Source organism: Leopardus geoffroyi, chromosome B4 (genome assembly GCF_018350155.1).
Source record: "Leopardus geoffroyi isolate Oge1 chromosome B4, O.geoffroyi_Oge1_pat1.0, whole genome shotgun sequence".
Taxonomy (NCBI): Eukaryota; Metazoa; Chordata; class Mammalia; order Carnivora; family Felidae; genus Leopardus; species Leopardus geoffroyi.
Genome location: NC_059341.1, coordinates 12,860,750 through 12,874,394, shown reverse-complemented (window position 1 = coordinate 12,874,394; position 13,645 = coordinate 12,860,750). Strand labels below are relative to the sequence as shown.

The 13,645-nt window shown below is 46.1% G+C and overlaps 1 protein-coding gene across 5 annotated transcripts in view; it reads left to right on the top strand.

The window, feature by feature from the left end:
• FRMD4A (FERM domain containing 4A) overlaps nt 1–13,645 on the top strand; it is a 612,832-nt gene that overhangs the window by 293,480 nt on the left and 305,707 nt on the right. Inside the window, exon 1 of one of the 5 annotated variants that reach the window (XM_045464724.1) lies at nt 3,167–3,655. The exons of 3 other annotated variants lie outside the window; for them this stretch is intronic. In XM_045464724.1, the coding sequence (XP_045320680.1) occupies nt 3,563–3,655 (93 nt within the window). In that variant the 5' untranslated portion in view covers nt 3,167–3,562. Of the gene's footprint in view, nt 1–3,166; nt 3,656–13,645 lie in introns of those variants that run through there. One more of the 5 variants, XM_045464722.1, reaches the window with a different exon arrangement.

Here is a 13,645-nt window from a genome sequence, read left to right as displayed (position 1 = left end):
GTAGGCTGGAACGGAGGAGGGGAAGACCAGGGCCTTCCCTACTCCACCTTGGCCCATGGCTTCAGCAGTGATCAGGTCTCACCCAGTGGGTCCACAGGGTTCCAGCCTCTGCAAGGTGACCCTGGCCCTGGGTGCTGGTAATCTGGCTCGTCCCTTTACCCCCAGGCCAGGGACTGTGTTGGCTCCCACTGGGCTACCTGCACAGCCCCTGTGAGCTTCTGTGCTCCTCCTTGCTGCTCACCAAGGGACCAGAGACTCGAGAACTGCTCCTTCAAATGCCATTTCCTGTACTTAAATTCTCTCTCTTTCTTTTTTTAATGTTTATTTACTTTTGAGGGAGAGAGAGAGAGAGAGTGAGTGTGCGTGCATGGGAGGGGCAGAGAGGGGGACAGAGGATCTGAAGCAGGCTCTGCTCTAACTACAGCGAGCCCAATGCGGGGCTCTAACCCACGAACCGCGAGATCATGACCTGAGCCAAAGTCAGAGGCTTCACCAACTGAGCCACCCAGGTGCCCCTAAATTCTCTCTTTCTCAAAGACAGGGAATTTTCCCTTATCTCTCTTGGGTCCCATGGATATATCTCCTTTTTGAATTTCTAACCTGCTGTAATCTAATAGAGTCCTCGTGTTATGTGAGAGTGTAATGGATCAAGTCAGGCCCTGATACGAAACAGCTTGACTCTGGTTTCATCTTGTATCTGACAGTTCTAGCTGCGTTACATTGGTTAAGTTATCAAACCTCTCTGAGCCCCAGTTTCATCACCTGTGAAATATGGACCGTGAAACTCATTTCTGCCATCGAGATAGCCTTGGGTAACCTAGGCTAGGCACTCAGTAAATGTGAGTTCCCCTCACCCCTCCTAAAGTGGTCCTATCTGCAAAGGTATGAGTGCACATCCTTCCTGGGAAACATATTTGTGTTTTAACAATGGCTTCCTGCAATTAAATGCTTTCGTCTCAGCAGTTAGTTCTAAATGTATAAATCTTAACTCCCCACAGCAAAACTATCAGCTTGTATTTTTGGACAAGCTGACCTTTGAGAGCCTTCAGATCTGTCTGTGAAGGTGGCTAGTTACTCTGTGGGGGCTGGGGAAAGCTCCGGAGACACCTCCTCGTCCCCATTAGCTGGGAGAAGGCCCTGGGGCTGATATGGGAAAGGATCCTGCACCTCGCCCCCCTGGGGGGTAGAGCGTATGGGGCTCAAATGTGTGGGAGTCTGGCTCAGGGTTATTTTTGTTTCCATTAACATTCTCTTCTATATGTATTTTAACCTTAATCAAATGCATATGTTTTTGTTTTATTTGCACTTAGCTCATCAAAGTGTCCTTTATGATCTGAACTATGCCATGAGGCCTTAACTCGTCAGCGAAACACTCATTAATACCCCTGGGAAACAGGAAGTTGCATTTAGTCAAATATAAATAAATTCAGCTCCCAGAGGCTACACCCCGGCCTGGGTCAGGAGAGAGACAGTGACTTCTCTCTCAGCTGTTCTGATCCAGCGCCACCCCCCGCCCCCCCCCCCTTTCCCTGGCCCCCCACTCAAACTGCCCTGGAAGGAAGACATCCCGGGACTCTGGACAGATAAGTGTTTTTGAAAATGTGCCTGTCCTTCATTCAAAACCCTTACGTCGTCCAGTGTGGTTTTATCAAGGAAACCGGATGCCTTTGGCCAAATGATTGGATACCATTCCGGATTTATTTCCATCCCCAGATAGTTTGAAGCCAGGTTTGAAACCAGGCAGTGCAGGAAGGAGGTGAGAAAGAGGGAAAAAGGTAAATCTAAACCACCTCCTTGCAGAGGCCGCTCCGCAAGCCGGGCCGAGTAACTTCCTTCCCGTCTCTCCTCCTCGCTCGCCTTCTCTCTCACCCTTTCCCTGGCTCTCCGATGCACATATGGAACCCATTACGAACAAAGCCCGATTGTTGTATATTTGGAATTTCCCACATCAACTTGATGCTTTCTTTAACTGCCTCTTAATGCGTGTCTGCACTGGGTGACCAGGCCCTGCTTCCGTCGGTCCCACCCCGCCCCCACCAGCACCCACCTCGGAGAGGCTTTCCTGGTTCATTTTCCAGCAGTGTAAACCTTTGCTTCTTCGCCTCGCACCCCACCCCACTCCCTATTAGAGTCTTTGAATAAACAGAACTTTCTTTTCCATGGTTTGCAATAAACTGGCCTGCAGAGAATAAATAAAAGCCAGATCCCAAAGCACGTAAGTGATATCAGGCTAACACCAAAAAGCACGGATTACTACAAAGGAAATGGCATCCCTTTCTGAAAACCCAGCGCAGAGAGGACCAGTGGATGTAGAAATACATTAACAACAAGAAAACAAAAATACCTCCAATTCAGGAAGCCCCTGACTTGTTTTTATTTATCGTTAATTTTTCTGCTGGAGAAATAAGCAGATTGGGGGGGGGGTGCAGGGAGCAGAGAGAGGTAGCCATAGATGAAGAATATATCAATTACAAAATATTACAGAAAAGTTAACATTTTAGATCACGTGTACCGTCCTTCATAGGGCTGTCTGATCTGGAATCATACGCTGTTTTCTGAAAAGAATAGGAAATATGAGGGATGAATCTGAATCTAGTCCTTTTCAGAGCCTTGTAAAATCAAACCTAACTGCTTCATGTTAACTGGCATGCGTAAAAATAAATGTCCTATGACACAAACATTTAAACGAAGACGTGCCAAATGCGAGTCTGTCTGGTGTATTTGATTTGATTCATCGGAACCATATGATACCAACATTTTTTCCTTCACTCACACTCTATCTTTGCGGACTACATCCACATATATAAATTAATTGCACTCCCACGTTTATTTTCTATGCATTGGAAAGCGAGAGAGAAAAACCAGATATGCACATCTGATGCTCAGGGTCTTATGTGTAATTTACGACTGTGAAGAGGGATTCCCCAGGTCCCCAGTGCGTTATGTCACTGGTCTGCAAACATTTTTCCTGTGCTCGGAAAAGAGTGAAATCAGAATGCAGGATTTCACATTAATCTCCGCACCAGATGGTGATATTCCAAATAGTCTTTTTAAGGGGAGCATGTGACCTACTGTACGGCCGAGGGGCTTTGGAGTCACGTGATGGAATGAATACTACGTCTGATGGAGCTTTGATTAGACCACTGACCTGGTTACCGTCCGTAGCCACGAGAAGCAAAGTTGACATTTCTGGATCACTCTCCCCAGAGGCGTCGCTTGCCAACTTCTGGGACATGCAGTCTCACCGAGGGGACTGACAGGCAGGGACAGACAAGAGGCAGCTAAATCCGCGCTGCTGAAGGCAGGCTGAAGTTACAGAACTTGGGCTATTTTTCTGCTCCCCCATCCCCCCGCCTCCCTACGAACCACATCTTGACTCATACAGTCGAAAGAAAAAACTCTTTTGGTTATTTGATATTTGGGAAACCTCCAGGAGACCATAACTTAGTTTTGAGGAAGCCTTGTCTCTCACTTTGCTGGGAGCACACACACTCACACACACACACACACACACACACACACACACACACACACACACACTTGCTCACACGGCTCCAACACCATGGTGGTTCAGGCTGCAGTGGCTCCGAATAGATCTCAAAGACTTTTACTGAAAATTCCGTATGGATCTCTGAGAAGACGCAGCGTGGAGAGGGTAAGCAACGTGGCGGGCGGCTTGTTTTGCATCGAGCAATTGCTCCAAAGAAAGGGAGATGTTTGTTTGCATTGTACACAACATCCCTTCTGGTAGCCCTGTTTTCCTGAGAATTCTGAATTCCTGGGAAGGTAGAACACTCTATGATGTGTAAATTTTTTTTCTTAACAGATAACTGATGAGAAATTTGCAGTAAATCTGTGCTGTGCATGGGGGGGGGAGGTGCTGTCAGAGATGAGATAGGAGGGAAAGAGATGGGGTGGGGACTGACTGCCCTTTGGGATGGGGAGAGAAGAAGTGAGCTCCTGGGGAGAAGGGCAGGGGCTACAAACAGATCCATTAGTCGCATAGCTGCAAATTTCCTCCGTGGGGTGACGGAGTCTTCAAAGGAGGCGCTGATGATGTTAAGGAGCTTTGATGCCTGGAGGGTTTGAATTATGCCCCCCACCCCCATTGATGCAAACCGTCCTCTGTCGTGTTGTTGTTGTTTCAAATACCTTGCCATCATTTTGGATTTTTTTTTTTAATACTACGGGTTTCGGCTCAAAACTACTCTGTTAATTTTCTGAAACATGCTTACTTTATGGTAGCCCCTGGCAGAGATGATCCTGTGAAATAATAAGGATTTGTCCTTCTTTGGAGTGACTAATGCAGTGTGGGGGATGACTAAGGTTAACGCAAAGCTAGCTGTCCTCGGGATGTTGGGCTCGGTGCAGGGACAAAATGCCTACATCCCCGCAGGGGGTGGAATGCTTTGTGGGTTTTGGAAACCCAGAAGCTCCTGTTGGAATCATGGCATTCCTCTCCATGAGCTGAGGAGTCTACTTAGATGTCCTAGACTAAAGTGCAGTGGAAAAGCCATAGGCAAATAGCATCACAAAAGCTCTCTTGGGAGATAAGCAACCTGCTGTATCTTACGAAGGGGAACAGGGTTGAATTCGAGGAACCTGTTTTGGCTGGAATGCTTACAACTCAGTGATTTTCTTTTTTCATTTAAGGGAAACGCAGTTGAAGTGTTAAAAAAATATATGAGGGTCTATCTAGACTTTCAGGTGGACTTGATTTCCTGACTCGTGATGAGTTGCGTTCTTTCTGCCATTTGAGTACTGATGAAAAAAAACCCTTCACTTCCTATTCTGATTGTGTGTAGGTCTTTATTTTGAGACATATCTCTTGTGCTCAATAACAGAGTCACCAGCTAATATACAGTCAGTGCCTCCTGTATGCTCCCTTCTATCCCAATAGCTCTAGAACCTAAGACTAATACTTACGGCTTATACTGAATATGACTTTAGGTTCTGTGGAAAATATTTTGACTTTTACGATAAGTTGATGTAAGATGTTCTGTTCACAACTAATCATTTAGAAATGCGAATTGTACACGCTGGAGTTGTAGAACCTGGTCACAGTAAGGAGAGAGTTATCTGGGCATGGGCACAAAAAAAAATCCATAGTAACCTGGTAACTTCTATTTAACCATTAGAATCTCCAGACGGATGCTTGATAGATCATGGGTGGTTAATAAATCCGAACGTATGGAGTTACCACTTCTGTTATTCACTGTTTACCAATTTAAGAAAAACCGACAGACTATGAACATAGCATCATACATAAAACATGGTCGTATGTGTTGGTACATACTTACATTCAAAACACACAGACCTATTTTCCACTTGTGGGCTCATACCAGTGACGCGATCTTAGATCTGCAAGCTGCTGGGCCCGTAGGAGAAGCAGACACCTCACCGGACCATCAGGTAGCCTATTCGTCTTGGTTGCTAGATGTGAAGAAACGGGACCGGGACACCATGGCTCACAGGAAGAGAACCCTTGCACTCCTTATGAGCCCCCCCCCCCGTGTCACCCTCCCCTGTAAGGGAGAATGACACTGATTGCAATGTATGGTGAATGTGTGAATTCCAACTGGACGTTTCACCCTGTTGTCAGCTTTATGACCATTTTCATAATCAGAGTCAAACATTTATGTAAAAGGAGGGCAGGAAAAGTGAGAAATGGCATCTGCTGTTAAGGGCAGACACTGGGGACCAGCACTCTTTTCAGGGGACGCCTTGACTTGAAAGCAACAGCACCTTTCCCAGGTCTACCAGCAGCCTAGAGGGTGACAGGCATTCAGGTGGGTTTCCATTGTCTTGTGATGCGTAATGATCTTAAGGCCTCGCAAGTCTGTACCGTCTTTACTCCAGTGCGTTTTTATATTCGTTACTTCATAGTGTGATCCGGAGTTGCTGGGGAGACACAGAGAATGGGGGTCATTGCCCTTGTCCTGTAGGAGCAGGGAAGCCATGACGTAGAGAGGTTTAATCTTCTGCCCAGGAACATACAGTCAACCAACCACAGAGTAGGTCCCATGTCTAGGGACGCAGTATCTTCTGTCCCTGCCATTGGGTTCTCGTCCCTTTACCTTTGCTCTCTGGGGGAGCCTCAACATTGCAGCCTGGCCCTGAGCAAAGGGTGATCACCAACCTGTCACCAGTACTTTGCATGAAAGGGAATATAGAAGACTCACGGGCAGGGAGAATAGATCGTGATCCCCGGGGCCGGCTGTACGCACAATTACACAGTTGCTCCAACAGGAAACATTTTTTTGGAAAACAAAATGCACCTTTGAACTGTGCTATCTAGACATTCATCAAATCCTGATTTCCAAAGCACTCACTCGGGCCAGGAGCCCATCACCGTGCTAGGCAGGGCAGGAAAAACATCAGAAATACAAGATGCTTTGCTTGGTAAGACAGGGGAGATTTGGGATCCGGGTTCATATAACAAAATAGTTACAAGCTTTGACGTCACAGGGCACTAATTTAGCTACAAAACAAGAAATGAAGACAAATTAGGTGCTACTGGAAGGAGCCAGGTGGGGTGAAAGGGCAGGGCTGGCAGTCACACGGTCCCCAAAACTGAGAGCCTCATCTGTTGCTAATTGTGTGACCTTGGCCGTGTGACCAGGCTTTCTCCACATTCTTAGTTTCTACATCCGCAGTATCCACCCTTGAGGGCAGTTATTAAGGATTACAGATAATTTCCTTATGTAAGGACCTAACACAATAACCTCACATGTAGAAAGCCATCATTAATGATAGGGTATTTTTTTTAAGTTTATTTATTTTGAGAGCGAGAGAACCAGAGGGGGAGGGGGCAGAGAGAGAGGGAGACAGAGGATCCCAAGCAGGCTCTAAGGTGACAGCAGATGGGGTGCCTGGGTGGCTCAGTCGGTGAAGCGTCCAACTTCGGCTCAGGTCACGATCTCACGGTCCGTGAGTTCGAGCCCCGCGCCGGGCTCTGTGCTGACAGCTCAGAGCCTGGAGCCTTCTTCGGATTCTGTGTCTTCCCCTCTCTCTGAACCTCCCCCGTTCATGCTCTGTCTCTCTCTGTCTCAAAAATAAATAAACATTAAAAAAAAATTTTTTAAGCTGACAGCAGAGAGCCAGATGTGGGGCTCCAACTCACGAACCATGAAATCATACCCCAATGATAGGGTATTTTTAAAGTTTGCTTATCTTTGAGTGGAGGAACAGTGGCTTGTATTTTTAATAACTGGTGGCTTTTGCACACACACACAGTCTTGGGCACACCTCGCTATTATCTGGAGAAGTCCTTTAAGGATAGTCACTCAATAAAGCCAAGACAGACAGTATTTCCTGGTGATAACTTGCCCTGGACTCCCAATTTTATGCAAGACACATAGAAAACAGAATGTTTCCAATTCGCTGCATGCAAACACCAAGTACCTAAACTTGTACAAGCCCGTATCCCTCTATAGGGTCTCTTCCTTCCAGAGCCAGATGTTGTGACTCCAGAGGTAAAAATGAATTTCATGGAAAATTCTAAAGAGTGTTAAGAGTGTCGCATGTAAATGAGTGAAGGGAACAGCAGATGTGGACCTTTCTCCTGGGAGTTTGCCTTGGAGAGGGGACAATGTTTTTATGAATCTACTATGACCCTACACTATGAGAAAATGGTTTCATGTCAGATATTACCTTTCCTTCTAGTTCCAAACCCCAAGAATAAGTCGGCTAAAGCTTTCTGTGGCCGGGCCCGAGCTGTCTCAGGGTGTGCATTTATTACGGACGCTCACCTTCCCATTGATTTATCTTCTCTACCGCTCAGCCCCACATATCCTGAGAAGGAGTGGACATCTCTGTTCTCCTGGATGTCCCAACACCTCAAATTCAACATGTCCAAAATGGAATTGGTCATCTTACAATCCCGCTCCCCCTCCAGTCCACCGGCTACCAAGACACCCAGAGCAGAATTCAGGCACCCTCCCTGCCACCTCCCTTCCCTGGGCTCAGGCCACTGTCATCTTTCACTTTCAAACAGTTGCCCTTCTTATGCCCCCAAAGTCCGCGTTCTGTGTTACAGCAGTGTGATCTTTCTAAAACATAGGCTTGGTCAAGTCACTGGTTTACTTAAAACCCTTAAGTGGTTCCCTACTTCAAGATAAGTACTTAGATAAATGCCTCGATGTAATGACAAGGCCTTCATGGTTAGGACCCCACCGCCCTCCCTAGCCTCAGCTCTTCCCCTAATTTACCCTGAGCATGTTAGACTCCAACCACACTGAACATATCTGTGGTTCCCCCAACTACCATGAGCTCCCTTGCCTCAGGGCCTTTGCACATGCTTTGGTCCGCCTGACACACACTGCCTCCTCCCTCTACCTCCTTAACTTCCAAGTCATATCCTTCGGTCTAAAAGTAACACCCTTAGGAAGGCTTTTCAGAAACCCTGCCCCTTCCCCAAGTCTGAATAAGTACTCTTGGCTTTGGGCTCCCCCAGCCCTCTGCATTTTCCTCATAGCACCCCAGATCACACTGCATTGGATGCCCCTGTTTCCATCTTATTTCCATGATGTCAAATCTCCACATGATGATGATCTCCCTGACGCAGGGAGCACATCTTGGCCTCTGGTGCACAAAACGAGTGTGATATTCACTAGATGAGCAAATAAATGAAATCTGAAAGCTCTTGTAAACTTCCCTCAGTGAGAAAATTTGGGAGGAAGAGAAGAATTAAGATGTAAACAGAAACAGCCTCCTTTTTCACATGAAGTTACCCCAAGCCCAATTATTGCTGATGGGAAGTGTGTTCACTCTTACACGTTGACACAAACTAAGGAGACAAATGCTCTAAACTCTAAGAGTAGAACAAAGCGTGTGTGTGAACAACTGACCAGACTCATCTCACATGTCTCTTCGCAGAGTGATGTAAATTTGACATTTTTATTGGTGAGGGGGGAAAAAAAAGAAACAAGAAAACATTCTCTTCTACCACAATTATTTGAATATTTAAGTAAAAGGATTTTTTTTTTTTTTTTTTTTTTTTTTTTTTTTTTTTTTTTTGGCTCGGAAAGACTGAAATGGTGTGATATTTCTGGAGCAGTATTTTTAACACGGTATAAATTAAACCTCTTCGCACCCACATTATTCATTATTTGATGTGTTATTTCAGGTTGACGTATTGCCAGTCTATTATTTTGCAAACCATTACATTATCACAGCTGCTAAGCCGCATAACTTAAGAATTCAGAATACAACAGAGTGTCTATAGTCCAGCGTGTGGTGCTTACATTCTGAATGTATTCATGCAGGGAAGTGCGAGACTTTACCAGAAACACATATAGCAGACGGCTTTTCGTGGATATTTATTACCATTGAAAGCAGACAGCCAAGAAACTGTTCAGACACATCAGTGTATTCACACATATTATTATCCAACCCCTCATCCTGCATCAAGGTTTTGTTCTTTCTATAAATATACCCCTCTTTGGAGAAGAACATGGCCTCTCGGGGACTCCAACGCTCTGGTTCCCAGGCCGCGTTAAAGGCCATTTTCCCCATATTGGCTAGTCCCGTGCCGTTTTAAGTGACCCAAACTTGGTGAACTGACGTGTATTTTATTTCTTATAGTCGCTTATGTCCAGTTAAACCCATGACTTCACGTCTTGGCCAGAATGAGCTCGCACCGTGGAAAGGCTGTCCTTCCTGGTACCAATCTGGAGGTTTTATTCCTTGGGCTAGTGTGGAAAACAGGACAGGAAACCTCGATACAAATGGTCGGGACCCCCAGGAGCTTCATCTTACACCAAATGGCATTATCCAGCTGAACGTGAAACCAAGCGATGGTTTCTCTCTCTAGACCGCGTGCCTCCAAGTCCTGACTCTCTCAGGACTCTCTCTCCCCGATGTCGTGGGTCAAGTGCCATGACTCATCCTAAAACGGCACTTTTCAACCTTGGTTTCACATGGGAAGCTTCCGAGGAGCTTTAAAAAGTCCCAATGCCCAGGCTGTCCCCCAGATCAGCGCTTATCAGAATCTCTAGAGAGGGGTCCCGGCATCGGTATTTAAGCCCCAGGAAGTTCTAATGTACAGCCACATTGAAGTAAGATTATGGACAACATGGGTCGTCCGAGTAAGGTGGAGCTTAATGGAAGTTAGCTAGTTTCTATGCTTTCTGGTGTCTTCACGTGAAAAAAATAATAGAGTTGATTGTGTTGGATTTTTACTCAAAAGTGCTATTCTCAACGGGGAAAAAAAATCATTTAAACCCTTTGCAAGTTGGGTCCATATTGCTGGGACATCTTGGGCAGCGCTCAGCACTTTGAGGCCACTTTCTGGGTAATTAAACACAACGTTCTGAAGTCACAGCGGCTAGTTTCATGCAGGACTTCCAGACAATTTAGAGATCAGAAACACCCCATCCAGCTAGCCCTGCAGAACTCCCCCCACCACTGGAGCACAGACAAAGCGCCCTCCGAGTTTTCCAACCTGCTGTATTGCAGCTATGTCCACAAAATCAATCATGTAATTTCAGGACACTTTCTGTAGGTGTTTTGAAAACAGATCTCTTACAAATTGCACTAGCAAAGCGAATACTCTCCACCTGTGTGACATAAGAGCTTCTTGGAACACACAGTTACAAACAGTGAGCTTTTATTTGTATTGATTCATCAATGCACCTCTGAGAACACTGTTATCTCATGTGTATAAAACAATGGGGAAGAAGTTATGGCCCTGGGTCTTTGTTTTCCTACCTGGGAGTGGAGAAGCCACATCTGTGGATTTTTCTTTCTTTCTTTCTTTCTTTCTTTTTCTTTTCCTTTCTGGTGGCTCAATAGCTAACTGCTTCAAAGGACTTGGTCAGTTTTTCTACTAAGCTCCAGAACCTAGAACAGTGCCTGGCGTGTATATTGGACAAATAAACATTAATTGAATGACTGTGACATAAAAAGAATGTCTTCATGGTCAAACACTCAGACCTTGAATCAAATAGAATTGTCACCCAAAGGATAGGGTTGCAAAGTGCCTGCCTTTGTTATGCCGATGAACATTTGTGTCATTGTTAGCCCTAATAGGTGACTTGTTTTAGGATGCTAGTCCTTCTTGGGAGAGAACTTGCTCAGGAAAAACTTACTGAAATTCTACTACACGATTAACCCTTTTGAGTGTGTGGGCAGGCCCTTTCCCTTCCCAGTCAGAATCTGTAGATGAGTATTTTGAGATAGTCCATAAATACGCCTCTGATCATTTTCCTCTAGTGCTTCCTGACTTTTCTAAAAAATGCCAAGGTCACATTTCCACATGGATAATGCTTCCAAAGGGTCCCTCTCTATTACCTCTCTTGGAACATGAATCAGGAAAACCAGTAAGTCTTAAAAGTATATTGATCATTTCTGGAAAATTCGGTCCGAGGTCAATCAAATCAGTCTCAAAATCCAAATACCCCAAGGAATGGAATGCCTAGGATCTGACCCACTGTTCATTAATCCCACAGATTTTTATTTAGTACCTACTACATGCCAGGCAGAGGTCTAGACCCAGGGGATATAGCAAAGTCTCGTAAGTGATGTGAAGTCTTCTAAGAGAAAATAGGGCAGTATAAAAAGTGAGGGGAGATGGGGGTGCTGCATTTTTCTGTGCTGTGGCTCTCGGTAAAGATGTTTGAGAAGAGACATGCGGGAGAAAGGAGGTGAGCCATAGAGCCCTCTGGGGAGGGAATGTGCCTGGTGAGAGAAACCACCAGGAACACAAGATGTGCAATGCCAGGGCATCCCTGATGGGCTGGGAAACTAGTAAGGCTGGGGGTCAGGGGACAGCAGGAGCCAGAGCAGAGTGAGGGGAGAGGGTACCCGGAACAGAGCCGTGGTCAGGAAGTGTTAGGAGCCCCGGTGACAGAGGGCTGTGTGGGCCATGATAAAGACTTGGGGGTTTTACTCTGAGTGTAGCAGAAGAAGACCAGTGGTTTGGGGACCAAAGAATGACACTAGCTGGTATGTTTTGAAGGAATAGTAGGCTGATAGAGAACTGGGTGGCTCATTAGGGCAGTAGTGCAATAATCCTGACAAGAAATGGTGATGGTTTAGACCAGAAGATACTCTGCCGGTGATGAGCGATAAGAAATGAACGGATTCTGGATTTACCTGGAAGGTAGGGCTGTCAGGATTGGCTGATGGATCAGGGAGAGAGTGAGGAAAGAAGACAGGGGTCAAGACTGACCCCTGAGCAGCTGTAGCCTGGAGTTGACCCTAATGTTGGAGACGTTGCCAAGGGGCTGAATGGGAGTGACAGCAGAGGTGAGGGAGACCCGAGAGCTCCCTTTGGATGAGGTGAACTTGAGATGATTCACATTCAAATGGAAGACATTAAGAATATAAGTTTCATGGGCAAGTGAGAGCTCCAGGCTACAGAGGTAAACCAGGCGCCCTGAGGCTAGCTTGTCCAGGCTCCTGAGTGCTGATTGTGCCCACGTCTCTTCCCACCTCTCCAGGCAGTGGTGACATGTGGCAGCTTGAGAGGAGTCCCTAGTGGGAGAACTGCACCAGGAAAATCAGCAAACACTACACATCTGGGCTTCTTTTTCTTCTAGAAAAACATCCACTGGTGGATGGTGTTTCAAGTCACAGAACCAGTAGCTAAAACCTGGGAAACGTCCAAGGACTGGACCCGTGGCCACTCTGAAGTTTAGAAGTCAGTTCCAAGCAAAGAAGACTAGGAAGGAGCAGCCAGTGAGGTAGAAAGAGAATTGAAGAGAAATTCTCAGAAGGGAAAGTGGGGCTGCCCACTGCTGCTGATAGCCAAGGAAGATAAGGGCTAGGAAGTCATCTGACTGCACTGTTATCAAAACTCTTGGGTGCAAACGGCCCGCATCAGAATTGCTGGGTGTTCTCTAAATCACAGATACGCGGTCTCCACCCCAGACATACTCAATCTGAACCTCTGGGGCATATAATTACGCACTACAGTGTGAGAAACTGCAGATCGTTTTCCAGAAATATAGGCGCCAGTGAGGAAGACAGGAGAACGCAGCCTAGGAAAAGGGAAAATAATGCAGACAGGAAAAAGAGAGATTCTTAGGATAATTTTTGCTCAAAGGCCAATCCTGGACACAGCAGGTAGAGACCATGATGGGGAAATAATGAGGTGAAAATTATGACAGCCAAGGCCAGTAGTGAATCTTCCTCCTGGTGGCACCCTAGAAACACAGTGTTCCTACTTGACGTCCCCTCCCCCCCGCTTAAACCACTATATCAGGAAAGGGGAGCTGTGCTTGTCCCTTACAGCTTGTCCCGCCAAAAAAAAAAAAAAAAAAAAAAAAAAAAAGAGAGAAGGTGAAAAATTTCAATATCTTTTGCTGGTCACGTGTGTCAAAAGCTTGCCCCTCTGCCTCAAAGCTTTAGCTTCCCTGGGATCTAGCCGAAGAAAACTTCTTTTCTGTTGTTTTGCTTTGCCTCGGAAATTTTTTTTTTTACAAGCCATGGATTGATGTAATCATGTGTCAGGGCCTCATAACCCAGCCAAGTCCCAGAATATATTTAGAAAGTATTGGGGCGCCTGGGTGGCGCAGTCAGTTGAGCATCCGACTTCAGCCAGGTCACGATCTCGCGGTCCATGAGTTCGAGCCCCGCGTCAGGATCTGGGCTGATGGCTCAGGGCCTGGAGCCTGTTTCCGATTCTGTGTCTCCCTCTCTC